Here is a 17,693-nt window from a genome sequence, read left to right on the forward strand (position 1 = left end):
TGCTTACACACATGCATTGAATCTAAACAATGTCTGTGCGTAGGGTGGTCTAAATGCATAATAAAACCAAATAGTTGAAAAACATTTGTTACGTTATAGTTTGTTGTTAATAAACCACACGGCCGATAGTTAAGATGCGTAGAGATTAAATCACGAGTGCGAAGCACGAGTGATCAAAACCACGCATCTTAACTTCCAACTTCCGGTCGTGGGTAATTCAACAACAAACAATAAAAATTACACGAATTTTTCGATTCTAACAAACACGATTTTTACTAAAGATTTATACATGTATATTATTTTTCTTGTGTACTATTTTATGTGAAGTTCCGCCCATAAAAATAACTTTCGGCTGTTCTGTCAATCAAACCGCAACTTTCATTCATTTATTGCCGGATTATTACGCTGGTGGAAAATGTATCGGCATTTTTTGTTTAGTCACAGCGCGTGCTTTCAGTGTATAAGGTCCGCCGACAATTAATGCAGAATATCCGATTTTCTTCTTTGTTTATATGAAAGTTTACTGACTGTATCATGCATGAAATGCACAATTTCCACGAGGATAACATCGAGGTTTTAATCTCCGAAGTAACTGTCAACGATTTATCGTGGACGAGCACACATTACGGACCGATAAGTGTGCTAGGTATAAGCCAGTGAAATTATCGATTGATATTGACACTGGGTTTTCCAAGCTTTACTAATACACAACCGCGCGAATCTTCGTTGATTGGTGTCATACGCTGATACTAGTCGGCTGACGTGCAATAGACTGGTCCTGACCGGTTTAGAGATTGCAGTGTATGGTTTATCACACCTAATCGAGACAAGAATGTAATAAGGGTATGCTAGCATGTTCACTGCGTAATCGATTTCATGACATGGGAATTTTAGCAAACAGAATCGGACCGACTCTTTGGGATTTTCAATCGGTCTTTCATGACCCCAATCGGCCTAGGACCGACAAAACCGACAAAATATGATCCCTGATTATTGGATATTTACTGAGTTCAACTACAGATGTATAGTGTTAGATGAACATTATTGGAAATCTACTGAGTTCAACTACAGGTGTTTAAGTGTCAGATGTACATTATTGGATATTTACTGAGTTCAACTACAGGTGTATAGTGTCAGATGTACATTATTGGATATTTACTGAGTTCAACTACAGGTTTATAGTGTCCGATGTACATTATTGGATATTAACTGAATTCAACTACAGGTGTATAGTGTCAGATGTACATTATTGACAATTTACTGAGTTTAACTACAGGTGTATAGTGTCCAATGTACATTATTGGATATTTACTGAGTTCAACTACAGATGTATAGTGTCAGATGTACATTATTGAAAATTTACTGAGTTCATCTACAGGTGTATAGTGTCAGGTGTAGATTATTGGATATTGACTGATTTCATCTACAGGTGTCAAGTAAAGATGGATATTTACTCAGTTCTCTGATCTTGTTTTCACATTCAGTCAGTTTTCTTCTTTTCATCTAGCTCCATTTTCTCAGCCTCTTTCTGAAATACAAGAAGAACCATGGCTCTCAATAACAATTGTGTTTAAGTCAGTTAATCATTTCTTGACTTGTAAGTACGTTTTTATATTACAACAACAATTTACGAAGTATATACTGGTACCTAACACATAATAACAAGGACAGTAAATGGTGCAAAAGATAAAGTGAATCTGTACAGTGTACCATTAAGGAACTTGGGTAATCATTATACTTCAGGAGCAATGAGTATTAGTGATCTGGATAAGTGACACTGATTGGGTCATTTTAAAAGTACCAATACAATACGTGATCCTCCAGCGTGATGGGTTTTTAATTATTCACAATTGTAAAAATTAAGTATGAGAGATGCCTATGCTAGTTTAACAATAAAATTGTAAAGCTGAATGTTACAAACAGCAAATGCGGACACATGCTAGATGAATATGAAAATGATTGCTGACATTAACTTAGAAGGTTAGGTGAGTTAATAGCGCTGTTATCAAAGAAATAAAAAAGGTTAAGGGATTAATGTTGTGCAGCTAATTCCTGGGTCAAACCTTGCAGCACCCAGTAAAACCTCACAATACCTGGTCAATCCTCACAATACCTGGTCAAACCTTACAATACCAGGTCAAACCTCACAATACCTGGTAAAACGTACAATACCAGGTCAAACCTCACAATACCTGGTCAATCCCTCCCATACCAGGTCGAACCCTACACTACCTGGTCAAACCTCACAATACCTGGTCAAACCACACAATACCTGGTAAAACCATACAATGCATGGTTAAACCTATATACCTGATGAATCCTTACAATACCTGGTCAAACCTTACAATATCTGGTCAAATCTTACAATAATAGGTCAAACCTTACAATAATAGGTCAAACCTCACAAAACCAGGTAAACCTCAAAATACCAGGTCAAACCTCACAATATCAGGTCAAACAATACATACCAGGTCATACCTTACAATATCAGGTCATACCTTACAATACCAGGTAAAATCTTACAATATCAGGTCAAACCTTACAATACCAGATCAAATCTTACAAAATCAGGTCATACCTTACAATACCAGGTCAAATCTTACAATATCAGGTCATACCTTACAATACCAGGCCAAATCTTACAATATCCGGTCAAACCTTACAATACCAGGTCAAACCTCACAATACCTGGTCAAACCTCACAAAACCAGGTCAAACCTTACAATACCAGGTCAAACCTTACAATACTGGGTAAAACTTGTCAAACTGGGCATATGGAATGTAGGTCCATTATCATAGAATCACACCTTTTGTTCTGTTATTTTCTGATAGCAGCAAGTAGACTATTGAAACTCAATTCCATTTAAATGAAAATACCTACATAAATCTTAAAAATAAATACTATTTCTATGATGTATAAATCTTCAGTATTATTATAAATATCATTTGCAGCATCTAAAATCGTAATCATATAATTTGAAAGCAAATCCAACTAATGTTGGTATGGGAAACAAAAGTAACTCTTGAACAAAGCAGCACTATAATATTGGCCTTTAAAGAAGCTTCTGTAACTAGGCACTCCCTACAAGATCATCGCTAGCAACCAGCTGTGTTTGGAGGTATACCTTCAAGTTCATTATATCCGCTGTGGCGTGGCTAAGTTCTGTTTGTTTTGTGTTCAGATCCGTTCTTATATTGTCCAACTCAAAATTGGCTGTTGTTACGAGCTGAAATTATGTCAGGGGTCATAGGGTCAACTAGTTACCATAGCAACCATCACCAAAATTAAGGTTCTTTATTAGCTATGAAACTATAGACAAGGTTTTAATAATTTCCTGTTTAAAGTAAGCTACATGTATTAATGCATAAAAAAGCATAAGAAGTAGCATTCAATATAAAACACACAATAACTTAACGAATTTAATAATAATAATAATTATTATTATAATAATGATATTACTAATAAAATACATAAATAATCTGTTTTCATGTAAATGATTAATAACAAAGAAAACAAGAGATGTGTTTGTCAGAAACACAATGCCCCCTATTGCGCTGCTTTGAAGCCATATATTTGACCTTTGACCTTGAAGGATGACCTTGACCTTTCACACTCAAAGTGCAGCTCCATGAGATACACATACATGCCAAATATCAAGTTGCTATCTTTAATAATGCAAAAGTTATTGCAAAACTTTAACCAAGGTTAAAGTTTTGGGACACACACAATGAATGAATGACAGACAGACAGGCCAAAAACAATATACCCCCGATCTTTTGATCCGGGGGCATAAAAAGTAAATTACTTATAAAATTAGACAAGAGTAAAACAAGTGGAAAACTAGAAACAGATCAAAGCATCTGAAGCAATTCACATTCTGAAAAATGATGAAAAGATTAATCTGCTGCTTTTAATTTGAAATGATTTTCACAAAGATAAGCCGCCAAGGATTGTTAGCAGTAAGCCATATAGCATTCATGATGAAGCAATTCCAGCTAATCATGCTCATACATCAGAATATTAACAAACCTACCAAGCTAAAGAAATCTTTCGCTGCTTGTTCAATGAACAAATCGGCTAAAAAAGAACCTTAATGCAACATCTTTTACACTAACAAAACCAACAAGTTAATTCACCTGTATATATTTTAAAGCTAAATGGGTGTTACATACCAGTAATAATTGCATTTTTTCAGTAGGACATGTTCTTTTGTAACAAACCTAGGTGAACATTTCCACACCTATGCACATTCAACTTCTTAGGTAGCAGATACTGAATTCTTTCTTTAAGTCTGATAACCAACCTTCTGTAATTTGGACTCCTCTTTTTCAACCTCTTTCCTGACTTTGTTTAAGGACTGAAATTCATCAAGTAAAGGATGTTCAATAGCTGGGTCAATTGAATCTAAGGTTGAAAATTGAATATTCAAATATATTATGAAGAACGAAAATTCAAATATCATTTTAAAATTCTTTCCCATCCCTAGTTTTTATTATTGTTGTGTTTTAGAAGATTGCTTAATGCAATTTCAATAACTGGTTATATATAGACATATTTAACTTCTTTCTAAAGGCAATACCTAGAGAAACTAACCCCCTGGCCTATCTCAGTACCAGCCTACACCCACCTTCCTGGTCTCCTGGTACTCAATCTCTCGCTCGTCCATGGTCCGTATCAGGTCCTGCAACTCCTCCTCCCGCTGCCGTTGCTGCCGGAGACAGTCATCATGGGTGATACGGGACTGACGGATGCCCCTCATGAGCCGCTCTATCTCCAGCTTGGCCTCATCACGCTGCAGACTTGTGTCACGCAGTTGCTTCAACAAGACACATACAGGCATTTAGCAGACTTGTGTCATGCAGTTGCTCTCAACAAGACACATACAGGCATTTAGCAGACTTGTGTCACGCAGTTGCTTCAACAAGACACATACAGGCATTAAGCAGACTTGTGTCATGCAGTTTGCTTTCACAAGACACATACAGGCATTTAGCAGACTTGTGTCATGCAGTTGCTTCAACAAGACACATACAGGCATTTAGCAGACTTGTGTCATGCAGTTGCTTCAATAAGACACATACAGGCATTTAGGCAGACTTGTGTCATGCAGTTGCTTCAACAAGACACATACAGGCATTTAGCAGACTTGTGTAACGCAGTTGCTTCAACAAGACACATACAGGCATTTAGCAGACTTGTGTCATGCAGTTGCTTCAACAAGACACATACAGGCATTAAGCAGACTTGTGTAACGCAGTTGCTTCAAAAAGACACATACAGGCATTTAGGCTTTTCATCAAATGAGCCTCGTTCTGGAAGAATGAGGCTTTTAATGCGTTTGCATAAAGTGTAATCCCAGATAAGCCGTCATGTATGTGGTTTGCACAGTCTTATCAGGGACGACACTTTCCACACAATTGTCTGACAAAGAAATTACTGAAAAGCAAAACCACTTAATTTTCTTTCAAAATTATTCGAAATGATTCTAGCATGCAAATCATTTAATGGATACAATTGTTTCAATCCTAGTAATGCCATTCACAAAATATTTGTGAAATGTGCGGACAGGCAACTATTCTATAGGATCAATGTGGTTTAACGTTTGAGGGGTACGTTTCTATAGAAGCCAAGTGGTGTAAGATTTATGGATACATTTGTTGTACCTGTTCTAGGTGAGCCATGGTCTTTTCTCCATCCTTTAGTTGCTCTTTCAGACCCTTCAGCTCTGTTTTGCCATCTGAATACAAACAGACAGATATAGCACTTGACTGCACACATAAAAAACTTATAAACAGAAATATCTTGCCAATAATTGTTTTACTTATATATTTTATTAATTTCAGTTTTGATAAGGCCCTTTAAACAGATCAAAAGTAAAAGGTATAAAGGTTTAAACATTAACAATTTGAACACTGAAGCTGATTTCATATTTATTTTGATATGTTTCTAAAGAAAATTCTGCAGAGATATTTGTTCTATCATCAATTAACAAACACAGAATTATCTACCCTTGATAACATAAGTCACAGACTAAGACTTCGTTACCCACAAATGATAGCATCCTCCACAGATAGACTTAGTTACTCACAAATGATTGCATTCTCCACAGAAAGACTTATTTACATCCGAATGATAGCATTTTCCACAGAAAAACTTAGTTACCCACCAATGATAGCATTATCCACAGAAAGACTTAGTTACCCACCAATGATATCATTCTCCACAGAAGGACTTAGTTCTGCACCAATGATAGTGTTCTCCACAGAAAGACTTAGTTACCTACCAATGATAGCATTCTCCACAGAAAGACTTAGTTACCTACAGATGATAGCATTCTCCACAGAAAGACTTAGTTACACACCAATGATAGCATTTTCCACATAAAGACTTAGTTACCCATCAATGATAGCATTCTCCACAGAAAGACTTAGTTACGCACCAAAATGACATTCTCCACAAAAAGACTTAGTTACCCTAAAATAATATCATTCTCCACAGAAAGACTTAGTTACCCACCAAAGATGACATTCTCCACAGAAATACTTAGTTACGCACCAATGATAGCATTCTACACAGAAAGACTTAGTTACCCATCAATAATAGCATTCTCCACAGAAAGAGTTAGTACCCACCAATGATAGAATTCTTCACAGAAAGACTTAGTTACCCACCTATTCAAGCATTCTCCACAGAAAGACTTAGTTACCCACCAATGATAGCATTCTCCATGAAAAGACTTAGTTTCTCACCAATTATAGCATTCTCCACAGAAAGACTTAGTTACCCACCAATGATAGCATTCTCCATAGAAAGACTTAGTTTCTCACCAATGATAGTATTCTCCACAGAAAGACTGAATTACCCACCAATGATAACATTCTCCACAGAAAGACTAATTTATGCATAAATGATAGCATTCTCTACAGAAAGACTCAGTTAGCCACCAATAATAGCATTCTCTGCATAAAGACTTAGTTACCCACCAATGATAGCAGTCTCCACAGAAAGGCTTAGCTACTCACCAATTATATCATTCTCCACAGAAAGACTTAGTTACCCACCAATGATAGCATTCTCCATAGAAAGACTAAGTTTCTCACCAATGATAGCATTCTCCACAGAAAGACTTAGTTACCCCCCAATGATAGCGTTCTCCACAGGAAGACTTAGTTACCCACCAATGATAGCATTCTCCACAGAAAGACTTAGTTCCTCACCAATGATAGCATTCTCCACAGAAAGACTTAGTTACCCCCCAATGATAGCGTTCTCCACAGAAATACTTAGTTACCCACCAATAATAGCGTTCTTCACATTTCCCACATCCTTGGCTATAGCAGTTTTTCCCTGTTCAGTTCGTCCATCTCCCGTTCCCCCCCGCCTCACCAGCTCCTGTTCCAGCGTATCCAGGCGACGAGATGTGCTGTCAATCTTCTCTTCCATTGTACTCTGACTCCTGAAAGGGGAAAAGTCCACATTCTTATCATGTAGAATTCGTGTAATTCTGTCATGCAAATACAAGCAGATTAAAGGAGAAACTTTAGCTAATATTACCTACATCAACCATTAAAAATTTAATCAGGGAAAACTGCAACACCTGTCCATGTCATGCCTTGAATACCCCACTGCCCCCTTAATGCTGCTTTGTAAGAGGGCATGGGCAGATCTGTTTGAAGAACTGGTATCCTAAAAATTCAAGCTTCATACCTGTGACATTGCTATGAAGCCAAGATGATCCCTGAACAAAATTTTAGCCAATTACTGTGAAATTATCAAAGCAAGAGTTATGGCTCTTGTGCACTTAACTTCCCATCATTGAGCTATATATTGAAATATTAAAAATCATATTGATACTTACTATAGTTTGCAAGATATCTCCTTTTAAAATTTCCATTTAACAAGAGGGTGACGATGGCCCTTAGGCACTCTTGACCTGGTTATCGAGTTTTTGACCCCAATAGACCCAGATTTAAACATGGTCATGCTATTGTCAAGATTAACATTCTGACCAAGTTTCATCGAGATTTGGTCATAAATGTGGCCTCAAGAATGGTAACAGGATTATATGATTTGACAATATTTGAGCTGAGTTTTAATCAGGCTCAATCATGTACATCAAAACAAAATCGACACAGAAGTTAATGAGAAGTTGCCTTCACACTCTGAAAGGGCATAAGGGCACAAACCATTGTAACAGACCAATAAACCAATCAATTAACAAACCAAACCAACTGATCTAGTGACTCATGATTAACCCTTATCAAATTGTGTTTGTGGTGGTTCATTAACAAGTATTATGGTATTATACATCTTTTCTAAAGTATACCAATCTTTCACACTAGATTCAGCCCACACTATCAATGCACTTGCTCTGGAGAACAACCCCTTGGGGCCCACCTTCTCATGTGTGTGACCTTGGCATCGAGTGTCTTCAGTGACTCATCAAGCATCTCTTTCTCTCTGCTCATGGTGGCTATGCGGTCCTCATACGACTGTTTCTCCATGGCCAGCCGCTCCACGTCCTCTCTGTCCCGCTCTATGCAGCTTCGCAGCCTCTCCATCTCCACTGTCTTCTTGTTCACATCAGAGTTCAGCTGCTCGAGGGCATTCTTCTCCTACAGATATACAAACCAGAAATATGTAGTATAAGATTCTTTAAACATAAATGATTTGATATTTGTATGAGTATCCAATCTTTGTTTAGTTCAATTACAGTTTAAATTACATTTGCCAACATATTAAATGTTTTAGTTCAATTACAGTTTAAATTACATTTGCCAACATATTAAATAACATACCTTTTTATTTCTTGAATGCATTCAACTTAGAATTCTATTTAAGAAAATGTATGGTTATGGGAGTCCGTTTATGAAACAAGAGCTGTCAGAGGACAGCGCGCTCTACTATTCGAGTGCTTGACAGTATAACGTAAGCCATCATGGGGAAATTGTTCATATTCAATAATTCATAGAGACGATCTTTCAAAAATAAAAAAAAAGGAAAAAATAATTTATTTTTTTTTTTGGGGGGGGGGGGGGGGGGAAGGGGGGTATAATGTGGGGTGTGGTAATTTATTAGATGTTGTTTAAAAAAAAAAAAATTTGGAGGGGGAGGGGGTGGGATAGGGGGGATGGGGGGGGGTGAGAGGGGGGTATAATGTGGGGTGTGGTAATTTATAAGATGATGTTTAAAAAAAAAAAAATTGGGGGGGGAGGTTGGGGGGGGGGAAGGATTCTGGGTAGGGGCGTGGGGTATTGTTTGGGTGGAATCCATTGTGGTATTCAGGTAAGTGTTGTTTTGTCAAAGTAATAATAAAATGTGATCATAAATAAAGAAGTTATGGCAATTAAAGCAAAATGTTCAATTATCTAAGTGTAAAAGGGACCATAATTATGTCAAAATGCTTGATACAGTGGTCTGCTCTTGTTTATAGGTTGGGGTAATGTTGGTAAACAAGTATGTAACATATAAAAGCAATATGTCAACGGATATAGGAAATATTTGGGGTAGTACGCAAACTTTAACATAGATTTATCAATAATATGCATATTCTAAGTATAAAAAGGGCAATAATTAAGACAAAATGCTTGATAGAGTTGTCTGCTATTGTTTATATGTTGGGGTCATGTTGGTAACAAGTATGCAAAATATGAAAGCAATATGTCAAGGGACAATGAAAATAATTGGGGTAGTACGAAAACTTTAACATTTGCACGCAGATGCCGACGCCGGGGTGAGTAGGATAGCTCCACTATATATATTTCATATATAATAGTCGAGCTAAAAATTTTGACTTTATTTTTTACTTCAGTTGAAGGTTTTACATTTAATAACATTTGGATTTGAAAGAGTATATAATGACCTCAATGAGCTCCCTCTGAGTCCTCTCCAGCTCTGCTAGGCGCTGTGCATGCTGGGACTTGAGGTTGTCCAGCTCTGTCTGCTCCAGACGCTGCATCTCAAACGTGTGCTTCAGATCAGACTTGTGCTTGCTCACTGAGTTCACCAGTTTCTGTGTGTGCACATGTAGCAATGAGCAGCACTCTATGAAAACGGGGCTTAATGCATGTGCGTAGTGTCGCCCCTGATTAGCCTGTGCACTCTGAACATGCTAATCAAAGACCACACTTTCCACCTAGACTATAGTTCCATTAAGAAACTTTCTTTCAACGAAAAATTCTATTACAACGGAAAGTGCCATTCCTGATTAGCCTGTACGGACTGCACAGGCTAATCTTGTTAAACTTTAGGGATATGCATTAAGCCCCATTTTATCAGAGTGAGGCTCAAATAAATTGTCGAGCAAACATCTCACCTGATCTTATTCTGAGATTTGATTGACAATGTTTTAGCCATTCTGAAAGCTAGCACTTTAATATTAAGAGGACATTCTATTGTAAAAACATTTGTTCACTGTCAAGAGTGTTGGCTAAATGTGACAGAAGTAAATACTACCACAAGCTATTGTCCATTTAGACACCTTCAGGCTCTAAAGCAATACAAAAGTAAAAACTATTAGGAAACTAGGAAACATTCATGTAGAAAACTAGGGAAAAACTAGGAAATTCAGGAGCAGTGAAAAAAAGCTAAGAGGTTTAAATTTCTTCCACCCAGGTTTAAAAAAATTCAAATATGGTGCATGCAACATGTCCTAACAGTAAAAACGATAGTCCAGCTTTAGAAACAGTCAGATAACATGAATTACTTGTACATGTTACTGTTAAATGAATGGTACTTTTTATTTTAAAACATTTGTCAACCAGAGGTAAAGAATGCTTTAAACTTTGTAAACTTCTTATGCATATTATTATGGTAACAAGTTTTCATAAAAACATCAAATCTGTATTGCTTTGGATCAAATATCAGCAACAAATGAATGCAAAAATATTCAAGTCGTTAAAAAATTTATAAGAATAATATTTATTGTATATATTTATAGTATTTATAGAGTACTTTTCTTAAAGGGCCCTGAACTAGTGTAGGAAAAACTAAAAAAAAACACTCCAGAGCGTGCACATTGTGACTGGTGTATTTACAGACCTGCATGGTGCACATTGTGACTGGTGTATTTACAGACCTGCATGGTGCACATTGTGACTGGTGTATTTACAGACCTGCATGATTTCCTCGCTGGTGCCCATTTCGTCCTTGAGTTTCTGAAGCTCCTGTCTGTGGGACTTGATCTGGGCAGCCAGGTCCGACTTCTGTACCTCCATGTTACGCAGCATGTCACGCTGCTCCTGAACACAACACATGCCAGCATATAGCAGTACATGAACAGCAAACAAGAAACTAACACTATCAAGTCACAATCGACCTCAACTGTTGGTTTGCCTCCTAATTCACAAGAATGTTTGTGAGAAATGATAGGTAGTTCAGAGATTGTTTTCCTTACAAGAACAGGATCTTGTAAAAGGACAAATTCCCAATGCCAAATATAATTTATTTGTTTCCGCTTTCACAGAAAAAAAACACAAGTGATTTATCCTAAATATAAAGAGAAATGTGTTTCTTAGTAGTAAATCATTAAGTAATCTTTCTGTTTTTTTTATAAACACTAGTCAAGTCTTTCTTAATATTTCCCAACTGCATGTTCTCACATCAATATTACACAGGTTTCAGACCCCTTCCCCAAGTGGTGAACCCAAATGCGCCTTGTTATGGGAAAACTGGGCTTAATGCATGTGAGTGATTGTTGTCCCAAATTAACCTCTGAAGTCCTCTATGTGACCTACTGACCTTGATGTCCCTCTTGTTGGCGGAGAGTTCAGCCTCGGTGTCCCTGATCAGCTGGTTGATCTCCCCTTGCTTCCTCTCCAGACTCTCGGTCAGGAACTGCAACTCTGTCCGCTTCTTGCCCATCGCGTGGTCAACCTTCTCCAACTCAGCTTTTTGCAGGTCAATCTACAGACACAGGAAGAATAATGACGAGCACACACAGACAGGGTCTCACACAACTAACAGATTCTTAGACTTGAGACTTATATAATAGAAATTGTTATGATCGAAAAATGATGTGAATTTGAATTATATCTGATATCAATCAAACCTTTACTTCAGACTATTGTAATTATAATTACTAGTTATGACAAACCTATCATTAGTAATATACACCCCCACCTAAAGCACACATATTTAATTATTTACTTAAGTCTGTCAGCTATTTTTAAGTAAAAAAAAAGAATGCTGAACATAATGATTTATACAATTTCAGGTCAGTCACTCTCTGGTAGTTCAGACAAATCAGTATGGCAAAAAAATCAGGTTGCCATTAAAAAAAGATTTAGATGATCAAACATATCACATTGAAGAAAACATCAAAATTCATTCTTCATTAAAAACAAATTCATGTTCAAGAATAAGAAATGAACCTTGTACTAATAAAAGACTTCATTATATTTACAAAGTTTTGAACCAATATGGCACTGAACAAATTATTATAAAGGTAAAGATAACATTTGAAAGGACTGATAAAATATGTAACCACAGTCATCTAAGCATGCAATAAATAAGGTTACACACCATAAACTACAGAAGATGTGTCAATCAGTACCAGGAACCAACAGCATAAATAAACAAAAGAGAGACTGATTTATCAATATTGGAATAAGAAAGAAATCATCATACATTAATAGAAAAAACGTTTGATTGCATTATAAGTGTGAACATATACCATGTATTGCAAACTTGAAGTACATTGTGACCAATTATGAACTTTGACCTAAGTGTGACCTTAATACCTAGCCTCGGGACAAAGGTTTTAACTATACAATATTTTTGAAGTTTTAACATACACATGTCCTAATGTATAGTGTGTTGACATCCAAGTCATCATATTTTTTTCCAAGATTTTGTGTAAATAGCAAAAGATTTATTGAGGGGGTAACCTGAATTCAATCAATAAGAAGTACAATGGATTTAAATATTAACCAACACTTTCAGTACAGGTCTTTTAGTAATTAAAACACAGTATTATGTGAAGTTGGAAAAAGACATCAATTTGGGAATAAATTGTGTTTTTTCAACAGTGCATAATATGCAGTTTTACATGTTGTATTTATTTAGTTTGACATATTATAATTAAAATAAATACTTGCATATATAATAGCATCATTTAAATTGATCTTACTACAAAACTGGATTTTTTATTGATTATTTTTTAAATCCTCATAAAACAAGAATATCAGTGAAACTGATGGATGCTCCCTGATGATGCGCTTTGTCAATCTATGTGTTAATAACCACCTAAAATAATCTTTTATTAGCCTTGGTGACCTTGACCCCAGTGACCTCAAACCTCATAAAAAGGTAGAGGCTCATGCAAGGTACCTACATGCCAAATATGAAAGAGATCGGTAATGTATTGAAGGCCCTATGAGAAACTGTAGGAAAAGCGTGATGGAAAATCTATTATTAGCCTTGGTGACCTTGAGCCTAGTGAAATCAAACCTCATCAAAAGGTAGAGGTCCATGGAAGGTACCTACATGCCAAATATGAAAGAGATCGGTAAAGTAACAAAAGCATGACGGTAAATCTATTATTAGCCTCGGTGACCTTGACCTTAAACCCAGTGACCTCAAACCTCATCAAAAGGTAGAGGTCCATGCAAGGTACCTACATGCCAAATATGAAAGACATCGGTAAAGTATTGAAGGCCCTATTAGAAACTGTAACAAAAGCGTGACGGAAAATCTATTATTAGCCTCGGTGACCTTGACCTAGAACCCAGTGACCTCAAACCTCATCAAAAGGTAGAGGTCCATGCAAGGTACCTACATGCCAAATATGAAAGAGATCGGTAAAGTATTGAAGGCCCTATGAGAAACTGTAACAAGAGCGTGACAGAAAATCTATTATTAGCCACGGTGACCTTGACCTTGAACCCAGTGATCTCAAACCTCATCAAAAGGTAGAGGTCCATGCAAGGTACCTACATGCCAAATATGAAAGAGATCAGTAAAGTATTGAAGGCGCTATGAGAAACGGTAACAAAAGTGTGACGGAAGGACGGAAGTACGGAACTACAAACTGGCAACTATATGCTCCACCAAAAATATTTCGGGGAGCATAATAAAACTGTGTCCATGCGGCGCATGAACACAGTTTAAAAATACAGTAAAAGGATAAAAATACAATCACTGTAAATGAAAAAGTCATGGAAAATTGCTTATTAAGCTGTAAGTATAGATAAAATATTTCAAAAATAAATTCAGATCATGAAATGAATAGTTTTGTTTGAGAAAATCACCAAAATGAGGTCCATTCCCAGTTTGATGTCTTATTCCAAATTCACATAATACTGTGTTTTAATATTTAAGTGTTAATTCACAACAAATCGCGCCATGTTTTTACATATTAATAAAATGTGATGTTACAAAATCCACTAACTGACCAAACTGCATAAAATTATTAACATAAGCATAAGCATTTTTACTTTATTTCTGACTTGAATAGTCTGAGGGGAACATGCTTTAATATGTTGACAACTCTTTGTGTGATGCAAGTTCATGTTTTAAAACATAAAGTTACAAAAGGTTTTCAAAATAAAAAGTTTTAAGATATTTTGTTTCACAATTCTGGTTCCAAATGTGGCTGCAGGTAAAACATTTTTAACTATCCTTTTTGATGTAACACTAAATTGAGAGAGAAAAAACAAGAGGGCAATCATTGCCCCAGACTACCCACCTTATTAATGTTCTACATGTGTATATATATAGAGAAAAAAATCAAGTTATTTGGCTAATTTAAATTTAAATTAACCATGCGACCCAAAGGATGTATCAAGTCATAGCCCAGGGACAGAATTTCAACAAAATGTGTGGATACCCACTTTAAGATGTTAAATAACAAGTTCACACCTTGTGGTTACAGAGAAAAAAGTTATTTTAATTATATAATTTATATTAAATTTTGAATGTGACTCCAGTTGCATAATTTAAACAACCTTTGTAGAGGATCACAAAATGATGTTACCTACAAATGAACCAAATACTAAACCTCTGAGCTTTTGTGTTTCAGAGGAAAGTGTTGTTTTTTACTTTAATTTTTAAAATATATTTTAAGGCCTACATATACAACGGACTGGAATGGTTTGAATAGCATTAAAATAGGGGTGGCCAAGACAAATTCCTGTAAAATTATGGGATGATTGATCTTACAGTTCAAGAGATGTCATTTGAATTAAGTTAAACTAGATGTGTCAGTGACTCTGATCCCCCAGCTACACATGTTGTGCTTTCTAAAAACTGGAAAAAAACACTAAAAATGCCATTATTTAATAAAATATACATTACATTAAAAACTGACAGGGGTCATAATAATGCCAAAAGAGCAGCTAATGTTCATTCAAACAATTGTCATCACCTTCAGGTTATTCAGCTGTGAGCGTTTGAGCAAAATCTTCGAAGCATTTAAAAAGGAGTTGAAAACAAAAACTTTTGCATAAATATTCTGCACTGGAAAAAAACAGAAGAAAGTGCCATAATTCTGCCAAAACTCTTTATTTATATTCAAATTACTATTAAGGTCCTTCAACAGTAACACTTTGAGGGAGATCCACCACATAGTTAAAGAATAGTTGAAAATAACAATTCCACAATATTCCACAATGGAAAAACAAATAAAGGTCCATAATTCTGCCACTCATCTCCCAGGAAACTTAAGATCATTACATTGTGAACTGTTTGGGGAGATCCACCCAGTTGAGTTATAAACACCAGCTTTTGATGGACATACATAACGACAGACTGACAAGTGCCATGCTTAATGCCTCCCATTTCATGGCCGCATTAAAATGAATTGTGTTACAATTCTTGGGCAGTTGAGATTTCTACAATGAATGTTCAGTTTGTAATGAGACATTATCAAATCCTCAGCAAATCCAAAGCAGCAAACTTCATCCCACTTTGGTACATAAATACCTTCTCCATGTACTGACACAGAAATTAACAAAATATCACATGAAAACACAGTCATGTTACATAAGGTGCTACCACAAAGAAAAAGTTACACAAGTGCATGCCACAGTCAAGATTTGCCGCTTGACTTCCATCACCTCCAAATTAAACGAACAGTACTTTTTCAAGAAAGGATTATTCATAATTTGATATTTCTCCTTTTTGTCACGTGTTATTATGTTAAATATTCAATATTATAATTGTTATAATATTGTAAACCTGTTCAACATTGAGTTCCACAAAGATGTCAGTCAAGAGGCAAACCCAACAAATACATTGATTCAGCCATTCTTGGTTTGCATGTGAACAATAATACAAAGTGTGATATTGTTAGAATATTCTTCATAAAATTGCATGAATAAAAACAATGTTCTAATAATGCAGAAATAATGATGCTTAATTTTGATATTAAAGAAACTGTATAGTACAACATTTCTGCAGGGCAAACATCAGGCATGTACTGAAGTGTCCGTGTCATAAATTGGTGTCACGAAATATGCCTAATTTAAGGTCTGGGTTACATTGATCAAGGTTGATAAATAAAATATTTTAACTATTTGAATTACAGAGAAGACAACACTAATTTGTCAAATTTCTGATTCTTCATAGAAATGATGCCATTCAAAAGTGCTACAAGCAATCTGGCTGGCTATTGTACTTGGCCAAGATTTTCAGCCCGCAAAAACTGTGGCAAAGTTTGATGATGATACAATTTAAACTGTTATGAGTTAATGAGCAGACCCATATGCCCCATTTTTTAAACGGGCCTACAAACATGTCTTACATATTTGTAATACTGTGGATATTGATAGCAGTAAGTCCACACAAAAAGTCTTACTTTTCCAGTATGTATTTTTGCACATGTTACTGTCTTTTGCGAAAGAAGTCTTTTACAGTTAATTTTCATCTTTCATTTGTTACAGGTAACAAATGTATTAGAAATCCCAAAATTAATGGGCAAAAGTCAAGACTGACTGAATCATTAACATTGATATTTGTTCACGTTCACTTATATATAAATGTTATCATACAGTGTTGCCATCTCACACAACTGTGTCAACCCTTGAACACAAGGTACTTTGTGCCAACTTTAGGAATCAGACTCAACTTCTATCACAAATATGCAGAAAAAAACACATTTACTTCCATTGCTGATGGAGTTTTTTTTAAATAAGATTTGTATAGAAATTCTTTCACTTTTAAAGTACTATTGTATTCTTGTGTTCAGCACAGTGAGCAGAGTTGGCAGGACTGTAAAGATCTCTCTTGTGTACACATAGTCTGCCATGAATGAATGCATTTCTAAATGTCAATAGGTATACATGCATGCGGAATTATATATATGTCCCTTCACATCCACAGAGGGGGTAATCAGGTGATAGTCAAGATGGCGACGTCCATGCCGAGACAGTCATTTTTCGCCGTTTTATACCCTTTATTACTTCTGTTTAATTTTTTAATTACGCTCACTTTCCAGCCATATCAGTAAAACGGTGATAAGCGTTTATTTTGTATTTAAATTCGCTTAATATCTTGACTTTACTCGGTGCAAATTTTCTTAGTGGAGTCATAATTAGGTCATCCCACTAAGAAATTTTGCGCAGAGTAAAGTCGAGATATATAGCGAATATTACTTTGAAATAAAAGCCAGTAACTTTCTTCCTAATATGGCTGGAAAGTGAGCGGAATGAGAAAACATAATACAAGTAATAATGGTATAAATCGACGAAAAATA

The 17,693-nt window shown here is 35.9% G+C and overlaps 1 protein-coding gene across 4 annotated transcripts in view; it reads right to left on the reverse strand.

Annotated features, from left to right (window-relative positions):
• Positions 1-17,693, reverse strand: part of LOC127843867 (centriolin-like) — a 176,184-nt gene that overhangs the window by 41,821 nt on the left and 116,670 nt on the right. For all 4 annotated transcript variants that reach the window (XM_052373747.1, XM_052373744.1, XM_052373745.1 and 1 more), the window contains 7 exons: positions 11,741-11,905; positions 11,116-11,241; positions 9,864-10,013; positions 8,399-8,616; positions 7,297-7,457; positions 5,665-5,738; positions 4,629-4,817 (listed from right to left, as the gene is read on the reverse strand). In XM_052373747.1, coding sequence (XP_052229707.1) covers positions 4,629-4,817; positions 5,665-5,738; positions 7,297-7,457; positions 8,399-8,616; positions 9,864-10,013; positions 11,116-11,241; positions 11,741-11,905 — 1,083 coding nt within the window. The remainder of the gene's footprint in view (positions 1-4,628; positions 4,818-5,664; positions 5,739-7,296; positions 7,458-8,398; positions 8,617-9,863; positions 10,014-11,115; positions 11,242-11,740; positions 11,906-17,693) is intronic.

Source organism: Dreissena polymorpha, chromosome 9 (genome assembly GCF_020536995.1).
Source record: "Dreissena polymorpha isolate Duluth1 chromosome 9, UMN_Dpol_1.0, whole genome shotgun sequence".
In the NCBI taxonomy this organism is placed as follows: domain Eukaryota; kingdom Metazoa; phylum Mollusca; class Bivalvia; order Myida; family Dreissenidae; genus Dreissena; species Dreissena polymorpha.